This window comes from Cyprinus carpio, chromosome B6 (assembly GCF_018340385.1).
Source record: "Cyprinus carpio isolate SPL01 chromosome B6, ASM1834038v1, whole genome shotgun sequence".
Lineage (NCBI taxonomy): Eukaryota > Metazoa > Chordata > Actinopteri > Cypriniformes > Cyprinidae > Cyprinus > Cyprinus carpio.
Window position 1 is genome coordinate 3,397,664 of NC_056602.1, and position 22,038 is coordinate 3,419,701.

General features: G+C 34.2%; 1 protein-coding gene across 3 annotated transcripts in view; it reads left to right on the forward strand.

The window, feature by feature from the left end:
• pbx1b (pre-B-cell leukemia homeobox 1b) overlaps positions 1 to 22,038 on the forward strand; it is a 75,063-nt gene that overhangs the window by 40,293 nt on the left and 12,732 nt on the right. For all 3 annotated transcript variants that reach the window (XM_042725339.1, XM_042725340.1, XM_042725341.1), the window contains 2 exons: positions 18,885 to 19,129; positions 21,847 to 22,037. In XM_042725339.1, the coding sequence (XP_042581273.1) occupies positions 18,885 to 19,129; positions 21,847 to 22,037 (436 nt within the window). The remainder of the gene's footprint in view (positions 1 to 18,884; positions 19,130 to 21,846; position 22,038) is intronic.

The window sequence follows — 22,038 nt, forward strand, 5'->3', positions numbered from 1 at the left end:
TACAGAATCTTATTTTTGAACTATTCATCAGTGCACGTTATTCTAAATAGAATGTTCGTCTTTAAATGTTCTATCAGAATGTAACAACCTCTGAAACTTATTCACTCCTACTTCTTATTTCTGTTTCACTTGCAAATATGCCTGATTATTGAATTAAAACAGATTTAGAACTTTCATGTATACAGTAGTCAAGTCAAATTTATTTGTATGGAACATTTCACAACACACATTGTTTCAAAGCAGCTTTACAGAAAATCATGATGCTTAAGTTCATAATATGTTAATGACTTATAGTCACATTTAGCAGATTAGTGCTGGGCAATAATAAAGTTTACATTTTGCAACGATACAAGCAATCAAGCTGTTATGATTTGCTATTTGCTTTATATAAAGAGCTGGGAGATAATATAGTTACATTTTACAATAAAATAAATCAGGCAGAGATTTGCAATAACATGTATGGCAGCATTATACATATACAATAATTGTACATTTTGATAATCGGCCGATAGTAAAGATTTTTACATTTATCGGTTTTGCCGATATTGGATATCTAAATGTCCACATTCATTTCTAATTTTGTTTTTACATTTAGATTTACTTCCATCATTTAATGCTCACTTGAAGCCTGTTTTGAAAATTATAATTTAATTTAATTTAATTTAATTTAATTTAATTTAATTTAATTTAACTGTACTCTTCAGTAGCTTGGGGTAGCTTGTTTTGTTTGTTTAAATGAAAATGCTCATTTATTTAATCAGAAATACAGTAAAAACAAAGATTGGGAAATCATTCTAATATGTTGATTTGCTGCTCAAGAAACGTTTCTGATTATTATCAATGTTGAAAACATATTTTACTCCATATTTATGTGCAAACCATGATATGTATTTTTTTTCAGTATTCTTTGATACATAGTTCAAAAGAACAGCATTTATGTCACTTTTGGTCAATACAGTGCATCTTTGCTGAATAAAAGTTTTAATTTCTATAAAAAAGAAACACAACCCCTTACTGAACTCAAACCTTTGAAAGGTAGTATAAATGTAAAGATCTAATGACATGAGCAAACATCACTCCACTCCTGGGCTGGATCAAATTAAAGCCGTTAATGGCTTTGACTCCGAGGTTTTAATTTGCTGGAGGTGTCCTCTGTGTCTCATAGACCTTTGACCCCTGCTCACCCGCTGTAGCTCTTCTAATATTCATCTCTTCTCATCTCCGATGGTCTGTGATCTTTCACTCTCATCTTGATTGACAACAGGAGTTTCCCGTGACCTACATTTGCATCTGCTCCATGACCCAGATAGTGCTCATGTAATGAGTGTCCGGCTCCTCCTCGTCTTGGTCTTGTGTCCGTGTGCTGAAGACGTCCCGCCGCTGATGGAGTTGTCCCCAGGGCCTTTGCTGTCTGAGGTCTGGAGAGAAATACTATCATCCGCCCGGATTGCGGACACTTTGGTGGGGGTCACGGCGTCACGCATTACTATTCATGGGTCTGAGATGACAGGATGGTGGCAGGCCTCTGCTTGATGGAGCAGATCTATTCACTTCTTCACCTGCTCCTGTCCCAGGGTGTGACTTTACCAGAAAAAATATTATTTATAAATTATTATTGTTATTTGAATATTATGTATACAATATTACAGTTTATTCATATTTGAATTAGCTTTTTAATATTTCATTTTCATTTTAGTGCAAGTTTAAGTGAGTTTGTGTTTTTGTCATTTTTAGTATTTTTATCTTTTTAATATTGCTTAGATTTAATATATTTTTATTTCAGTTTTAGTAAATTTAGTACATCTGCTTTTTCTGTTAATTGTCAAGTTAATATTACTCATTTTCATTTCAGCTTAAGTCAAAATTTTGTCTAATATTTATATATTTTTTTTGTTTTATTTTGATTAATGAAAATGATAATAGTTTAATAATTGTATTTATCGTGATTAATCATTTGACAGCCCTAATTTTTAGTTAACCAACTTACTGTTTTCCATATTGATTGTCGGCTGAAATTAAAGATTTTTTATTTATCGGTATGAGCCGATATTACTTTTTACATTTAAATAACCTTTCCTATCATTTATTTTGGAAACATAATGTAATAACACTGTTAAATTTCATCTTATTTCATCCATTTCTCATAGTGTACATTTTTAATGTTGTGATGCAAAAATTCATATTTAAAATGATTTGTGTTAGGTTTTAGTGCTTTTTTTTTTACTTATTTACACAAAATAAAACAATTGTTTCCATTTTGATTATTGGCCAGTATTAGAGATTTTTTCATTTATCGGTATCAGTCAATACTTAATATATTTAAATGTGCACAGTTTTTTTTTTTTTTTTTTTTTTTTTTTTTTTTTTTTTTACATTTAGATGACCTTTTCCATTATCTAATGCTAACTTAAAATTCATTTAAAACAACCATAATTTAATAACAATGTTAATTTTCATCTGTGTCAAATCCTAAAAATATATATCTTTTTAATATTGTACATTTATAATGTTGTTATGCCTAAATACACTTATGTTAGTTTTTTGTTTTATTTTTGGATACTTCTTAACAAAAAAATAATATTTTTAATATCTGTCAAAAAACAAAATTCATACATTTGCATCGAAAAGCCATATAGAGACCAGAATATTGCAGCGCCTTGAGATGTTTTGACTGTCGGGACAGTCAATAATCACCTAGCAATCACCAAGAGCACCCTAGCAACTGCGTAGCAACACTCTGCAGCATTGCATTGGTGAGTTTTGCACAGGAAAGCACTGAAAATCTGGTTTTATCTGTATCCATTCACAAGTATTTCCTGCTTGGCTGTGTTTAGGATGTGTTGAGATGTTGTTCTCAGGGTATTTCTGGTCATTTTGAAGTCTCTCCTGTTTATGCGGAGGGTTGTGCATTAATGGAAGGTGACGTGTTTTGATGTGTTGTGTTATATGTCTCTGAATGGCAGGAGGAAAGTCGCTCTGCCTGCATCTCCAGCACAAAGTAACCCAAATGGAGGACCCGCGGGACTCTTGCTGCTCGTTCCCTCTCTTTCTCTTTCTCTCTGCAGCTGTGAATCTCATCTCAGAGGCGTATCAGACAGACGCAGACAGAGCTTCACTGGCAAACACAAAGAAAAAGATATTTATGTGCCTCCAAATATGAACAACAATGCCTCAATCCAAGTGTTCAGTGTGCAGTAATCTGTTTCAGAGTTTTCCGTTCCACTCCTGACATGGCAGATGCATTTATTTTTATAGTTGCTTCGTTGAGTACTTAAGGCCCAAGCTTAAAATACACTTTCTCAGAAAAGCCAGTAATTAAAAGGCTTGTGTGAGACTTTCATGTGAGCCACGTGGAACAAATCTGCTTTCTTGATGCCTTTCTAGGAACTGTTTTCGTTAAAACAGTATTTTGATCTTAAATCAAAATGTTGATGGTCAATTTTTAAAATGTTTACCAAGGCTGCATTTATTTGATCAAAAATACATTAAAAGCATTAATATCATGAAATATTATTACAGCATCATTACTCCAGACTTCAGCGTCACATGATCCTTGGTAAATCATTCTAATATGCTGAATTGCTGCTCAAAATAATAATTTGGAATATTATCAATATTAAAACAATTGTGCTGCTACATATTTTTGTGGAAACTGTATTTTTATGAATTATAAATGTTACAATATATTTTATAAAATAAATGATCAAAATGCACCCTTTCTGAGTAAACATTCTTTAATTTCAACTCAGTGACCCTATATATATATATATTTATATGTGTGTGTATATATATATATATATATATATATATATGTGTGTGTGTGTGTGTGTGTGTATATATATTTTTGTGTTTTTTTTTTTTTTTGTTTTTGTTTTTTGTAAAATTGTGCTTTTATCATAATGCTGTCATTTTATGTGAAGCGTTACAGTGATTTTCACTATGGTTAATAGGGTTTTAGGCCATAATCCTTAATTACGGGGCTATTTGTTTTATTAAATGTTAAACTTAAAATTTATGTTTAGTACTTTAAAAGACCTAAGTAATGGATACATGATGTGATGAGCTTATGAGCGTCCTCTTGAATCTTTCCTCTCTCTCTGAACTCATTTCCCAGCCTCTCCGTCCTCTTCTCATGTGAGGCGTTTAAGTCCTGTAGATGTTGTGTCGGAGGAGGCCGAGTCCGTCCCACAAGCCTCGTGTGATGTTTTAATGAGAATTAGAGGCTGGTATCGCTGAGCGCTCCGCTGCGTTTCCTTAAACTGCCAAGTACGAGCCCCATTAATAATGCAGCTCATTAAAGTGTGTAATTAATCGGGAGCGGTGTAACGGGGAGAGCAGGGGCCGCTCAGGGAGCCGCAGCGCTTCCCCGCAGAGAGAGAGAGGCTGCAGCGCCACACGCCTCCGACTGATGCATTATTTATGTGCCAGAAAAGAGGAGCCAGACTCAAATGAAATGAGATAGATTTGCTCGGCCTCCGTCACTGCTGGCATGCTCCGAGTCTTCAGCTGGCATTACGACCCATCCGGTATGCTGCGTGTGTTTGTGTGTGTGTGTGTGTGCTTTGTACAATAAATATTGAAGAGAGGCCTCCATTCTGCATTCTCTGTGCTGGACTGGAAAGGTCAGTCTCTTGACCGGTGAGTCTTTTGTTCTTGAGTTGAGCAGGCGATTTTGACGGCTGCGTGTATGTAGGGCTCCATGAAATCTGATTTATTTTATTTCAAATTCCTTGTTTTCTGTTTTAATTTTTCTGGATTCTGTTGATTTAATTAAACTTTAAAAAGGATGTCGTCATAAAATATTAACAATAATAACTTAATAAATAATTTACTTTATTTAATAATTGATTTAAAAATTTTAATTAATAACTTTAAAAACATTTAGAATGTATTATTAATATTTTATAATGTTATAAAAATTATTATAAAATGAAAGTAACAATTTTAAGTAATAAATATTATAATATCAATAATATTTTAATAGTTCCCCTATGAAATTAGTTGTTTTATTTATTTATTTTTAATTTTGTGTTGCCTGCCCAATTATGGTTTAATACAAACTTATTTTAATTTAAACTATTTAATAAAAACGGTAGTGCTCAAAAGAAGGCATTCAACTTTAGCTTTTCAATTGATCTTTCAGTTCAAACATGGTCGAAAAAGTGTGTGATATTGTTTGATATTCCATAAAAGTAATGTTCTAATAAACAGTATTGTTATTATTACTTTCAGAAGTAGATTCTACTGTCCAATAGCAATATATTCCTTTCATAATTTCTTCACGTTAGACTGAACTTTTATTTTGGCGGGTTGAAGTGAAGGCTCATTTACCCAAAGAAGCAGTGTACAGAACAAGCAGACTTCATATAATAATAACAGCCTTTTTGTGCTATTATATTAACAGAAACGTGTCCATAACATGATTTGAATAAGTGTACAGCCCTACTTTTTATTTATTAATTCCAACTGTGGCTAAATTCTATGAGATTCACTTTTTGTTTTGTCTGTCCAGTTTCTCTCATAAAGACTCATTACAGTGTGGTCTTGTCCAGTTGATTCCTCTTCAGTTGGACAGCCATAATTACCCTTAAATGGAGGGATTAAAAGTGTGAAGCATCACACGTGCTTCCACACCACAGAGCACGAGATGAGCAGTGCATCGTGGGTAAGACGCTCAGACTTCATGAACAAGTTGATGCAGCGGCCCGTCTCAAACACGCCTCCCGGAGCTCCTCTCATCCCATGTGCTGCTCTAATTTACTGCGACTTGACTAATCAGAGTAATTATGGCTTAATTACGGTTAATCACTTTTACATAAACTTGTTGGCTGAGAGAATGATGCTTTATGAAGTGTGCCACACATGCACACGCTTGACAAAGAGGCTGAGAAGCTGGATTTCTCATGCATTCTGTGTCGTCAACTTCATGAGCTTAATATTTGCTACAGACTTTAAACTTGTCAACTTTTTTCACCCTATTTATGCACTTGTTTACTTCAGCTGTTCACACTTTACACCTGTTGTATAAATAGAGGTATTAGGTTATTAAAGGTTAAGTACATTAAAATACTTATGTCAGTCTAATCTGTTGGGCTGCACTATTCAGGGTAAAAATCTAATAAAAACTATAAATGTACAATAAAATTGTGGGGGGAAAAAATTAAGCTCTAGGCTTGCAGTGCTTGTGTGTAGGGCTGCAAAATTTGGCCAAAAATGTTATAAATGTCATGTCATATCACATATCATATATCATATATCATATCATTATTATGTTACTAAAAATATATAACAAAATAAGAAATATTGCTATTGTAAAATGTTACTGTAAAGTAGAAAAATTAAGTATTTATGAAAAATAATATAATTTTATTGTACATTACAACTGTAAGATTAAAATACTAATATTTATGGCTGTTGTACTTAATTTCCAAACATTTTATTTTGGTTATTTATTTTATTTTGGTAGACAGTTTTTCATTTATTTTATTTATTAATTTTTTGGGCTTCTGTTTTGGTGCCACGCTTTGCTTTAAAATATACACTTTTATTAATTTAAATAATTCACAGCTTTTGCATTTTGATAATCACACTAAGCCTTACCATGATTTAAATTTTTTTTTATTTATTTTTTATTTTTTATTAATCATGTAGCTCTAGTGTACAGTCAACTATAAGTAACCTATTGATAGTTTGTCTTCCTTAAGTAAACACTTCTTTGATGGCATGCATGTCAATCGCAAATTCTGTTTATTGACCAATAGGAGAAGAAGTGACTGGTTAGAAAGTTAAAACAACCTAGTACAGAAAAAAACACCTACAATCCACAACACCTTAGCAATCATTCAGATGTCATAATAGTGGCTTTGGCACTGGCAATCACAAAAAAAACAAAAAAAAATCTAGTTCCACACTTCACCTTTAAGGTGATTTGCTATTTAGCAGAAGCTGTTTATCCGGAGTGACGTGCAGAAATAGTCAGGACAGTTTCCCTGGAGGAGCGTGAGGTTAAGTGCTTTGCTTGAGGTCAGCACAGTGTTGGTGAAATCAGCAAGTTTAGAGGAGTTGTTATTCTGGGATCTTTAACCACCAGCAGCATTAATGAATCCGCTCCGGACGGATCTGGGCCTGACAGTCACGTGATCTGGGTCTGCTATTGAGCTGTGTGTCCCCCTCAGACTCATGTGTGATCAGCGCTGAGGGTGTCATTGGTCACCCTGGCCTCTGTGGCTCTTTTGGAGACTGACGTGTTCTGCGGCGTCCCGGAGGAGTGACTTTAATAAAGAGCTGCAGGGCAGGTTTTAATGACACGCTTGTCTCGGGCCGTCCGGTGCCTCGGGGGAGCTGAGAAATGGACGCTTGATCCAGTGTGAGGGGTGACTGGGCTCTTCATACAGTTTGGGTTTTATTTTGTCCTACATGCACAGAGCTGACCATATATTAAAATATATGATCATGTATTGAAACTAGTAATGAACATACAACAACTACAACAAATGGATATTGCTTTTTATAGTTCCCCATTTTGATATATCAATCTTCCTATGTGGATCTATATAAGCAATAGAATATATATGATATAATAAAAAATATGCATATGAAATAAACCGATAATCAGATCTCAGTCTGATATTTACATTTTTAAATAATAGAAAAGTAATAATATAAAATATTTACTATATATGTAGTATTTATATAAGCAATAACAAATATTACATATATGATGTGATAAGATATGTACATATGAAATATGTAAGATAAACAGTAACATACTTTACTTTATTTGTATTTAAAATATGTATATATGTAAATAAAAAATAACAAACAAAACAACAGGTATTTATTTACCAATATATATTTTTATAATATTTTATTGTTAATAATCTGAATATGTTGTTTTTTAAATTGTAGCTTAATAAAAAATAATAATAATATATTTTTCCCAAAAATATATATATAAAAAAGTACAAATATTTGTAAAAAATACTTAGAATATATATGTGTGTGTGTGTGTGTGTGTGTGTGTGTGTGTGTGTGTGTGTGTGTGTGTGTGTGTGAGATAAATACACACGCATATGATTTCTCAATATTTTAACAATGTTACTCTTTACAAGAACAAACATTTGCAACAGCCTGGAAATTTTACATCTATAATTACATTTTGTAAGTTTCATCATCATAAATCTTGAACTCTCTCACACTGACCCCATCTTTATCGCTCAGCCCTGATGTTACTGCATAATGTTATCCCTGTTGAGAGCTGAAGGCTTTCTTTACTTTAATAAAGGAGCCTGTAAGAGTAGTTGTGCATTGAAAGTGTGCTGTAAACTCATGCATGTAGAGCGACCACAGCCCTGATTAACTGCAGCTCATAGATCACATATATTTAATAGATCTAGAGGAATATGTCTGGCCCGAGGCGCAGGATGCTTTGAAATGAGGAACGTTATTTTTCTAATGAATGACTTCACTCTCTCTCCATCTCCACGTCTATCTGTCCCTATCTCTGGTTTCCAGCTCAGGCTGTGTCATTAGCAGCTAGCCTGGGGCCTGGCCGGCCTCTAATGATTATAATTAGCGTTATTAGAGTCGACTCTAGAGGTGCCTGTGCAGGCCAGACGCAGAGCCGGGCTCGTGCTGGTCCACTGGGCTGGGAGCTGCTGGTCTCAGGCTGAGGGGATGCTTCTCTTCAGGACACACACACACACACACACACACACACACACACAGAGACACAGAGCTCCTGTCAGCTCCGTTTAAGCGGTGTGTCACACCTGCACATAATTTGTGATTTTCTTCTGTTTTTGATTGATTACCCTAATGGCATATTTTCTGCTTTGATCTGTTCTGTGTGAAAAATATTACTAATCTTTATGCTTATTTTACTATATTTAAATATACTTATTTTTATAAATGTATAAATCTTTATAAAAGATTTTTTAAAATTATAATTATACACACACGCATACATGCATACATACTTTAAATGTATGTATGTATGTTTGTGTGTGTGTGTGTTTGTGTGTTGGAATATATAAATAATAAAACAACAAATTTTGGCCTTTTTATATATTGATTTGCATTCTGTGAAAGCAGAATATATGTTTGTGTGTGTTTTTTTGTTTTAAATTCATGAAATATATGATATGATAAACCGTAGCATATGCTACATGTATATTAATTATGTATATATGTAAATAAACAATAATAAAACAACAAATATTGGGCCTTTAAATGGCATTTTCCATATATCGGTCTGTGTATAAGTGAAACTATATAAACAAAAACAAATAAAAGAAAAAATAATAAACAACAAATATTGGTTATGATTAAAATTCTGTGTGTACCAGTGAGTATGATACACACACACACACACACACACACACACACACACACACACACACACATCATATATATATAAGACAATATAACAATATATACCAAAATATATGGTATGCATATAATCGGTCTGCATATAATCGGTCTGCATATGTTGAAACTTATCTATCTATCTATCTATCTATCTATCTATCTATCTATCTATCTATCTATCTACTCTATCTCGGTCTGCATATAAAGAAACTCTTAATGAAAAGAAAGAAACTATAACAAATCTAAAAATCTAAAAAAAACAAATTTATTTAATTATTTGATTTTTTGGTTTTGTTGTAGTAACTTCTTAAACGATTACATATATATGATGTTAGCTGTCTGTCTATTAAGTTTAATGTAATAATTTTGTAATTCCTTTAATCCTGTATTAGCATCAGACCTTTAAAATCCCCTCTTGGTCACTTGCTAATTGACATTATATAACACTGATGTGTGTGTGTTTTTAAGGCTCTATCTACTCTGAGTGATTCTGTTGTCTCGTTTGATGCCTTGTAACCCGTTTCCCAGCATTCTGACTGTCTCGGGTTGTGACAGTGGTGGCCTGGTTTAACAGATCGAGTCCTGTCGCACTCTTCCCGGTGTATGTAGTTTTCCTTTCCATTCCAGTACACTTGTGACTGTATAATGAATAATGCCGCCATTGAATTAGCATGTCGCTGTCGTCTCGACTCTGGTGGCTGCGTTGTGACGGGACCACCGTCGTCCCGCCCTGATTTATCAAGTGCTGCAGCCGCGCTGAATCACAACAACAAACAGAGCCAGAGCTGTCAGCGTCAATCTGAGCCCAGCGCTTCAGCACAACCACGGCAGAAAGGGTTAATCTGACTGCAAATGAATGCAGAATTTTCATTCTCACTGCCAGAGATTGTTCATTTGTTTGGAAGTCAATACCAGTACCAGTGAAACTGTAGTATTATCGTTATTAATGTTGATATAATAGAATATTTTAAAAACATTGCTTGAAACATGAAAATAAATATGAAAAAATTCCTTTAAAACAATGACATGCAGCTTTCAAATATTACTTACATTTTTCATGTAAACTATCCATTATAAAATAAAATAAAATAACAGAAAAGCTAATAACAGGCTATGCAGTTTACGAAAAAAAAAAAAAAACAGTAGCAAATAATTTTTATTTTTATTTTTTTAACATGTTTAGGTAATCAATCAAATGCAAATTTTTTATTTATATATTTGTTTACCTATTTATCTATCCAAAGTTACTGTGATTATTAACTATTAGCTTGAGTTGAAACATTTACATTTGTTTTGTTTGTTTGTTTTTGTAGCTGCTGACATAAATTCTATACGTATATATCGTAAAATATATTTCTTGCATGGTGTTTTTGTGCTCTGTTTTGTAAATTAGAGGGGCGAAACATATAACTTACAAATGAATTAAATATACAAATGCATTTAAAATAGTGGCATGTAGCTTGCAAATAATATTTGTTTATTTACCTATTTATTTTTAATTTATTAAGCAATTAGTCCACTTGTTACTTTAGTTACTTTAATGATTAATTATTGACTTAAGTAATAAACTGATGGTGTGTATATATATAATATATATATATATATATATATATATATATATATATATATATATATATATATATGCCTAGCCTCCTCTCAACTACAAAACAGAGAACAAAACCATATATATGTTCTGTTTTGTAGTTGAGAGGAGGCAAGGCTATTATAATAGTCTTTGTCCTCTCCAGCATGTAGAACAGAGCAGCAGTGTGTCTTTGTCCATGTGAAACAAAGCAGATGCAGCGTTACCCGAGACTGACAACAGACCTAAACATCATTCGTTCAACATCAGCATCTCACTGCTATCTGAGAATCTCCATGACAACCAGCCATGCCAACCGCCTCCAATGACACGACTGCATTAATTCACTGAGGATTACGTGTTCTTCCGGCTATTGACAGCCGTGTGTTACCCGCACCTAATCACACACCATCAGAAATGTGAACCGCCGAGAGGATTTGACCGTTCTGTTCAGAGCTGAATTATTTCAGGAGGAAACTGATCCGCTGACATGGATATGCATGTAATCTCACGCACTTCTTACTCCAATCCATACGCACATGTACAGGATATACATTGTTAATATGTATATTATTGCTCTAATGAAACGAAAGCAGCCATTGCAGACATATCTTGTCCTCATTTTAAAATTATTATAACCCAATTTTTACAACATACAAACTGAGATCTAGTTGCTATGAGATTTATGCTATAATATAGTACAGTCCTTTTATAAGGAAATTTCTCTTCCTCTTTTTATAATAACATCAGTTTATTAGTGAAATTAATGTAATGTATAAATAAAACATTCATTTTATTAGCATGTTGTACTTAAGCAGTTAGACAGCTTGCACATTAAAAGCACTGTCTTTTTCTTTTTAAGCGACCTGCCATAAATGACACAATAATAAGTTAAAAATAGTCTCACTTTTCTAAAACAGTCCTGCTGCATTTTGTTCTTTTTCTTTTGTTTTCATCTAGATATTGTTAGTCAACTAATTGTTTAGACAACTGTTAGTTTGTTTGGGTAAGCTGTAAGTGCCAATCCTGCTGTTGTTTGTGCAACTTCTGCTCATTAAAACAGCCTGCTTCATTTCGAGGATAGACACTTGTCAGGAAAACATGTAGTATGTCTATATTCGAGTAACAATATAAATGCTATGAACAGATTTGTGGAGGTGTCTGATGTTCTCCTCTGGTCCTGATGGACACCATCCAGTCACAAACTCCCATCTACGTCTTGTGCTTGTTCAATTAAGACGGGTTCAGCCGGAGCGAACGCTGCTCCTTTTATAGAAGTTCAATTAATATTTCAGTATCTGAGGGAGTCGTGGCATGAAGCAGAACCGCCTGATGTTTGGCTAATGGAAATAACAGAGGACTCTGAGTGCTAAACATCCTTCTGTACACAGCCACGCTGGGAAAAAAAGGAAAATACAAGGCTTTCGGAGAAGAGCCACCTTGAGAAAAGGTGCATAAATCCTGCAAGCGCCTTTCCTCCAATAACACAACTGGGTTTCTCGGAAATTAAACGTATCGTCTTCGATAAACAAGCCAACGGAGAGAAAATCCATTGTCTGGTCAGCCTGTGGCCTTGGGTTTTTATTAAATATTGATTTGATTTGTAAAAGGCCACACGCTGTGGGGTTGAGCAAATGTCATGAACTCCCGTTTGTTTTGTTGCTCTTCTAACAATCTGTTGAATCGAGCGGCTCATGTCTTGGGTTGGTGGCTCAAGTGAAAAGCAGCCGATCTTCTTGAGGATTTTTTATTTATTTATTTTTTTTATAGAAGCATAGAGAAGTACACATTTTCTTCAGAAGGCTTATAATGCCATTTTATTTTGTTTTATTTTATATTTGTTTTATTCTATTTTATTAGAACCCTAGAGTCACATTTTCTTCAAAAGATGTAAATATATATGTATTTATTTATTTATTTATTATTACAGGCCTAGAGGCATTTTTGTTATGTCATAAAGAAAGTATTCAATCTTATACCTTTTTATCTTTTTTTTTTTTTTTTTTTTCTTCAAAGTAAGTGTATCCAAGTCAGAGAAGGTTGGTTGTAAACTGAGTGAAAATGAATGGGGAAATGATTGCAGACTTGTTTAAGAGATGAAAAAGATGACTTGCTAAAGAGAAAACGACGATAACAAGGATGTGTTTTCTCGGAGGCGCTAAGCTATCTGCTCGCTCTGCTCTGCTGGAGGAATCACGCAGCTCTGATACTGGAAAATATTAGCAGGAATCAATTAGCCTGCCATTATGGAGTAAAGTGGCCTTCAGTGAGTCGTGTAATTATGACCCAGAGCCAAGCCTCTTCTGAGCATGCAGGACCCTTTACCTCATTCTGCTTAATCGTATTTATTTAAGAGAATCCATTCAGTGGTTTTAATTATGTGCTCACGAGAGAGATAAATAAATCATCATTTGTCTCGCTGAGACGTGGTCTTGTAGGATATTCCCGTATGCGGTTTTGACTCTTTATCCAAGTGTCAAATAAAAATAAGTGCATAAAGGAATGTTATTTTAAGTTTAATCCTTCAGCGGAAAAGAAATAAAGGAAATAATTAGGAAATCTATAGAAAATTGAGCTCATTTAGAACAGTATTTGGACAAACCCAAACCCCAAATATTAAACTTCAGTTGTTTTAAGTTTGTTACTTTGACTGTTTGTATCACGTAGTTTTGAGGGATGTTGGTATTTTTATATATCTGAGATTTTTTTGGGTAATTGTTTTTTTTATGTTAGTGTTATTTTAAGTTATTTTATTTCACTTATTGACATTTATTAATTAATTAATTTATTTATTTATTTATTTTGTTCATTTTGAATGTTATTTTTTTTATTTTATTAAAATTGTATTATATTATTTATTTATGAATCACTCTTCAAATCACACACTTTGTTCAGGAGAGTTGTTCTGTTATTTTTCTATGTAACTTTTTCAGAAAATGTGTCAGACTCTAGGGTATAATTTATTTTATTTTATTACAAGCCTAGAATTTGACACATTTTCTTCAAAAGATGTAAAATTCTGTTCTATTCTATTCTATTCCATTCCAAGAGACATTATGCCTTACATGTGCTTATTATATGCTTGTTCTAATTCATTGTAGGATACTTTCACATGTCCAAACTCTATTCAATTCTATTCAAATCTATTCTATTCTATTCCAAGAGACATTATGCCTTACATGTGCTTGTTGCCTGCTTGTTCTTATTCATTGCAAGATCATTTTGCATGTCCCTTACTATATTCTATTGTTCTATTCTATGCTATTTCTTCTATTTATTCTATTCTATTCCAAGAGACATTATGCCTTACATGTGCTTATTATATGCTTGTTCTTATTCCTTTTAGGATAATTTCACATGTCCAAACTCTATTCTATTCTATTCTATTCTATTCTATTCTATTCTATTCTATTCTATTCTATTCTATTCTATTCTATTCTATTCTATTCCAAGAGACATTATGCCTTACATGTGCTTATTATATGCTTGTTCTTATTCCTTTTAGGATAATTTCACATGTCCAAACTCTATTCAATTCTATTCTATTCTATTCTATTCTATTCTATTCTGTTCCGTTCTGTTCCGTTCCATGCCATGCCATGCCATTCCATTCCATTCTATTCCAAGAGACATTATGCCTTACATGTGCTTGTACTTCATTGCAGGATAATTTTGCATGTCCAAACCGCAGTGTATCCACACCTGAACCTGTTGAAATTGACAGCGTTTGAATGGTGGGATGGATATGTATCAGTCTGTGCAGACGCAGTTGTGCTCTCGTAGTTTGGCCTTTTGCTCTGTGTAACAATCACCTGTCAATGAGGGGTGACGGGATCCTGACGGGCGTCCCAGCAATCCTGACAGATGCTACAGCCGTGTGTTTTCTGGGTGAACCGCGTCAGCAGCGGCAGGGTGTCTTAGTTTGTGGCGAGCATGTGCTAAACTATAAACAGGATCTGGTTGTGCGCCATCATGTTGCCAGATCATCGCAGACCGCTCACGTACAGCACACTTGTAAAACCTGACTTTTGATTTCATAGAGCTTGAAGCATTGCTCAATATGACCTCATTGAATCCGCTACGGCTCTCCATAAAGCTTTTTATGCTTATATGTGCAGATTATTTCTTTACTTTCCATCCACTTTTGATCCCATGCCATTTGTATTCTTTCAAAGGAGTGTATCGTATTGCGTTTGGCTGGGGGTTTTCGCTCTGTGTCCGTCACTGGCCAAACAGCTTTTGGTTTTAACAGACTGATGGTGGAGATTCATCCAGCCAAGTCAAATAAACACCCGCGAATGTGAAACCGGGACTTGGCAGAGAGGAGCCTCGTCGTTTCGTGAACGGGGAATTTTTATGTTCCATTTTTGCTTGACAGTCTAGACGTTTTATAACGTTGGGAGGAATTCTGTTGGCCTTGAGTTTCTGTCAAGACTCTCTTGTGCTCACAATCTAGGCTTTTACTTCTAAAAGTGCTGTAAAACGTGCTAAACTTTTGTGATTGGTGCATTTGAGTCCTCATTCACTGGTTTTTGGATAATCAGTTTGTAAAACTTGAGAGCTCAGAGTGTCTCAGTTCTTTAGAAAGTTGAGATTGTGAACATTGACTGTAACTGGTTTGATTTAGTTCAGTGCTTTAATGAAATGGGATCCTAAATATGGCATTTATGACTTATTAACCGCAGGAAAACCGTGTTATGTTCCTGCTTTTTGTGTTTTTCCAGTAATTGAGTGAAACTGCAGGAGCCATATCAAATAAGAAACACCTGCTTTGTGGCGTTTTATTGGATTGCTCTTTTAGTGTTTTTGCTCCAAACATGAATGATTCCTCTAATCATGTGTGCTCTTAATTTACTAACTGATTAGACTTACAGTTTTCACCTGCCCTGCTGGATGATAAAACAGATGAACAAATCCCACACACATTCAAAACTTTTCCTTACCAAAGGTGTCATGTATGGCTTATTATTATGTTATTTTGTTTTTTTATTTCACATTGTTTTAATTGATTTTTTTTTTTTTTATGTAATATTTTATTTCATTATTTACTTGTGAATCCCTCTTTAAATCACACACCTCGTTCAGAGGAGTTGTTCTGTTATTTTTCTATGCGATCTGACTTCACTTGTTAAATGATTTCATAATTTTTGTTTATTTATTTATTTTTTTGTTTATTTTTTTATTGATAGAAGCCTGTAGAGTTTCTACATAAGATAATAATAATAATAATAATAATAATAATAATTGTAATTATTTTATTTAATTTGTTGAGGGGAGATACCCTTACTTTTCTGTGCAATTTGACTTCATTTGTCAAATTATTTGATAATTTTTTTATAATTTTTTATTTTATTAATAGAAGCCTGGAGTTTGACACAATTTCTTGAGTATTTTTTGAGAATTTTTGAGAAATATTATCTTATTTTATTTGTTGAGGAGAGTTATTCTGATATTTTCCTATGCCATTTGACCTCATTTGCCAAATTATTTTAGAGAGTCTAACACAATTTCTTCCAAAGACATGAAGTAATATGGTAATTGTATTTTAAGAAGAGTTATTCTCATATTTTTCTTTGTGATTTGACTACAGTTTTTAAAAATTATTTTGTTGTTATTATTAATTTTAAGTCTGACAATTTATTAAATATATATTAAAATATATATGTTTATTGGATTTTATTTGTTTTATTTTTTTTTGTGATTTGACGTTATCTGGCAAACGATTTAAGTCTTTTCTGTATGTGTTATCTTTGTTCACTCAAACACGTGATGCTAATCCATGTCATCTGCGTAGCCTGTGAGATTTTCTCCATCTGAAGCCTTACCACAGTTTCAGGTTGGATGAGATATGTTTGTTAATGAAGCAGGATGATACTGTTGACCGTGAAGCTCACAAACACAGCGCTGCACAGTCGGGCTCCCGCTGGGCCCCAGCAGTGAACTCTTGACCTCTCCTGCTCGCCAACAGCCTTTGCAATTGCATTTTTGACTTAAGGAGGAGGTCAGAGTCACGTCCCCCTCCCAAAGCCTCCCGATGACCGTCCAGCCGGCCTCTTTCTCACCGTCCGAAACCGGGCCGCAGCGGTCTGGGGTTAATGCACCGGTGCACGGCTTTGTCTCTGGATTAATGAAGTGTTTCCTTTGACTCCCAGACAATGCGGCCCTTAGATGACCGGCCCACCACAGCCTTACAGTCTCAGAGTCGCTCTTTTGCCCATGTGTCAGAACTTGTGAGGAAATTACTCCGTCTACCACTGACTCGCTAACTGGATGTGACGTTAGATGAGAGACGAGAATGTCACTGATAATTAAAATGGAAGGGAGATCAAACCTGGCAGCAGGATCGTGTGCCGTTCAGAGCTGAACCCAGAGAAAGCCTTTTATATTCCACAGTTCAGTCCCTGAATTTATACTGAGAGAGAAAACACAATTCCACCTGGAATTAGAATAAAAATAAAATGGGATTTATATATATATATATATATATATATATATATATATATATATATATATATATATATATATATATATATATATATATATATATATATATATATATATATATATATATATATATATAATATATATATATATATATATATATATATAGATATAATAATATATGACAATAATAATTGAATTTAAATAATTCTACATAATAATAATAATTATTATTATTATTATTATTGTTATTATTATTTCAGTAATATTTTTATTTCATTACTTAATTAAAACAATTATGCATACTAATAATAATGAAATAAAACAAAATATTTGTATTTTATATAATGTACACGTCTCAGATATAAATGTGATTATTAAGAACTATAATACTACTACTACTAATAATAATATTGTTCTAGTATTTTATACAATGTAGAATTATAATAATATAGTATTAAATAATACTGTTCTAGTATTTATATAATGTAGTATTATAATAATATAGTATTAGTTTTTATATAAAGGTATTTAAATGCATACCATTATTTATAAGTCTTATAATAATATAATATTATAATATATAGTTTTCATATAAAGATATTTCAACAAATACCATTATTTCTAATGAAACTGCTACAACTAGCAGTTTCGTATTTTGTGTTATATAGTATAATAATAACAGTGTTATTAAAAAAAATAAAATAAAGGTGGAATAAGGATATTCATGTAAATATCAAATGTCAATAATAATGTATGTACTTATATGTATAGTTGTATATAACGTTATATAAAAATACTACTAATCAAAGTCATTATTCTAATCAAATACATTATTCTAGTATAATGTAGTTTTACAATAACAGAGTACTGTATAGTTTTTTTATATAAAGATATAAATAAGTATCAAATATGTATATACATATTCAAATGAAATGACAAAAATATAGTTCCTTTATGAAATAGTTCATTTCTAATATCATATATGATTTCACTTAACATATTTCATAAATTCACTTTCATATCATTGGCAATGGTGGAAGAACACTTTATTTCTCTAGAGAATGATTTGAGTGTGTGTTTGTCTGTGTGTCTCTCTCTGTGTGTGTGTGTGTGTGTGTGTGTGTGTGTGTGTGTGTGTGTGTGTGTGTGTGTGTGTGTGTGTGTGTGTGTGTGTGTGAGTCTGATGTAAAATCTAAGCACTCAGGCCCTCTAGTGTCAGAGCCGGAGAGCGCAGGGATGCTGAGATTTACAGCCACAGAGCAGCAGCGCTGAGTGGGAAGCTCATGATATGAATTAGATGAAGTTTTATTATATCATCATAAAACTTGGCAAAGTCAACTGCAGCCTTGGCCGTTTTTTTTGTTTCAGCCTCAAAGACAATTTATCAGAAAGAGCGGGTTCTCTGTGGATCGATGAGGCCGGACCCCTCGTGTCAGACTCAGTATATTCAAAGCTGTTGGAGTAACCTCTCCTGCTTGTTTCGTTCCAGTGTTGAGTATCCGTGGCGCCCAGGAGGAGGAGCCTCCCGATGCCCAGCTGATGCGATTGGACAACATGCTGCTGGCGGAGGGCGTGTCCGGGCCGGAGAAAGGGGGCGGGTCAGCTGCGGCAGCGGCGGCGGCGGCGGCATCGGCTGGAGTCGGAGCCGATAACTCGGCCGAACACTCAGATTACAGAGCCAAACTCACCCAGATCCGCCAGATCTACCACACCGAGCTGGAGAAGTACGAACAGGTCAGAAAACTGCAGAATATGTGCAACAGGCAGCCAGTTTACCAAACAGAACATGGTGAAGAGGTGCTATAATCAAAAATGCTATATAAACATAATGACAGACATATTCTGAAAGCTTCGTTACGTGATGATTTTACAGAACTAACAATAATAGTAGTGTAAACTAATAATTTGGAATTTCTATATTTAATATGTTCTGTTATAGTAAATTGTGTTTATTTAAGATGCTAATATAAATATAATTATTTATAATCATTTTGAACTTAATAATATTCAACAATACTAATAGAATTATTGAAGTGAATTAAAATAACAACACTGAACTATGTTTAACTGAATAATGACACTATCTTCTGCTTTCCAGGGCTTTAAACTGTTATTTTAGTGTTGTTGAGATACTATCAACAGAGTTTTTATTAATATTTTGAATGTATTTGTATTCATTTGTTTCCATTTTAATTTGTTAAAGTTAGTATGTTTTAGATTTTCTTGTGTTTTTGTCATTTTTAATAGTTTTTATTTGTCTATATAGTTTTTATTTTTATTTAGTTTGTTATTTTAGTATATTAAGTCAAGTGAAAATAAATGAGAAAATAATTTTTTTTTTTCATTTCAGTTATAGCGTTTATTTCAAGTAAGCAACATTTTGAATGGTTTTAATTTTAGTTTCATATTTAGTTAATTATATCAACCCTGCCATTTACAGTTGAAATTATATTAATCAAATTAAATAGTTTATTTATTTGTATTTTTTTTTTGAATAACATGCACTGACGAATCACCATTGACGTGTGCTGAAGTAAACACTTCAATTTAGATTTGTTGTTGACTGTAATATCTCATCATTTAGATTCCTGCAACATCTGTTTGACTGCCGTTGTTATACTTTAATGTAGTCTGAGTGTGTGTGTGTGTGTGTGTGTGTGTGTGTGTGTGGGGCTCAGCAGGCAGCCTTTCCATCCCAAAGTCTGTCAGATCCGATGATGATGTGAAGAGTGTGTTTGAGATGCTCTGGGTGTTTCAGTGGGGCTCTGCTGGCAGAAAGCAGCTCATTCAACCTCAGATGTGATTTCACAGACACTCTCCTGTTTTAGTGTTTGAGACACATCAGAGGCCGGTCCGGTGTTACTGCTGACAGTCCAGCATTCCCACGCTCACGGAAAACCAGGAATTATCAGACAACATTCAAATAGTGATGTAGATTAACAAATAGAGTTGGGAATTGAAAGGATTTTAAAGATTCTGCTTCTGATTCCTCCAATTCCTTTAGTAGTATTATGCACACATTTTTACCGCCAATAGCCTTGTTTGCAGTGCGCCAAAATAAAGTCCCAGCTCGTGGACCTTTCCCGATCCCGCCCCACTCTCTCTCCTGCTTCACTTTCTGTCTACCAACTGTCCTATCAAAAAAACAACAACAGAAAAATGCCAAAAATAAATCTTAAAAAAAATGTATGCACACATTTAAAGCAGATTAAAAAATGTGACATTCTGGATAATACAGTAAACCAATGGCATAAAAAATGATATAAAAAGATTCTTCAGGAACATTAGAAGGAGTGTATGAGTGTGGTATGTTTGTAAATGACTGCTGCTGAGATCAGGCTGCTGTAGTTCTTAAATACTCAGGACTTGACTGGTTAAAGCTATCAGCATCCTGATGAGCATCATTCATGTTTAAGTGTGAGTATCAGTGGCCGCTGTATGGCTCTCTGTGTGCTCGGACAGTAGATCCATCCCTGATGATAAATGGTGGGGACAGAGAAGAGGTGATGTACTGAAATGCATTCTGGGACAGGGCCAGGTGTCCTCTTTTTGTTTGTTCACAAAAGGACATTCATAGCTGTCATAGAGGACCGCACACACACGCACACACACGGACCACCCAGCACAAGAGCGAAAACTCCCTTCATCATCCGCTCTGTAACTGTTGTTGTGGTCTTCCCATGAGTCCTGGTTCTCCTGACACGCTCTGCTCTCTTACTCATCTGTTTGTGTCACTCTGTGAGTAATGAGAATCTCACGCCAATGAGGCCATTTCAGAATTAAGTCACAATATTGAAAGTGTAACGACTCCGTCACCCTCATTTTTATGCGTGATTAATGAACTCTATGGAGGAATGAGGGCTCGAGAGATGGATGAGTTTTTATAGATATCACTGCATTACAATACATAGGCAGCATCCACACTGTCATACACTCACTTAGGATTCATGTGCGGATATGGTTTCATAAATACTTTTTGCTTATTTTTATTATGGATGATATTATTTCATATTAGGATTGCTGGTAGTGTTCACAATAAAGCTCCAGTGTATAATTTTAAGTAGCATGGAAACATTTGGTGTACACTAGTTTGGGGTCGGTATGATTTTTTTATGGTTTTGAAAAAAGTCACTTTTGCTCACCAAGGCTGCATTTGTTTGATCTAATAATTACACTTAAGCTAGTCTAAGATTCTGTTTTTTTAAACTTAGTTCTGCTTTGACCATTAGAATTAATTAGGCTGTTGTTGCTTCTGTATGTCAAAAAGTTGCTTAATACTGAATTGTTGATATGTAAATATGGGGGGTTATATGTTAATTAGCTCACAGTTGTGATGTCATAACTTTCATGGTTACTAAAGGAATCAGTTTTCCATGATATGAGCCCTTTAATCTGTTTCTGTGAGCCGTATCTTATGGTAACATGCAAGTGTCTGTGTTTCCCTCTCTCAGGCGTGTAACGAGTTCACGACCCATGTGATGAACCTGCTGAGAGAGCAGTCTCGCACGCGACCCATCTCACCCAAAGAGATCGAGCGCATGGTCGGCATCATCCACCGCAAGTTCAGCTCCATCCAGATGCAGCTCAAGCAGAGCACCTGCGAGGCCGTCATGATCCTGCGCTCCCGCTTCCTCGACGCCAGG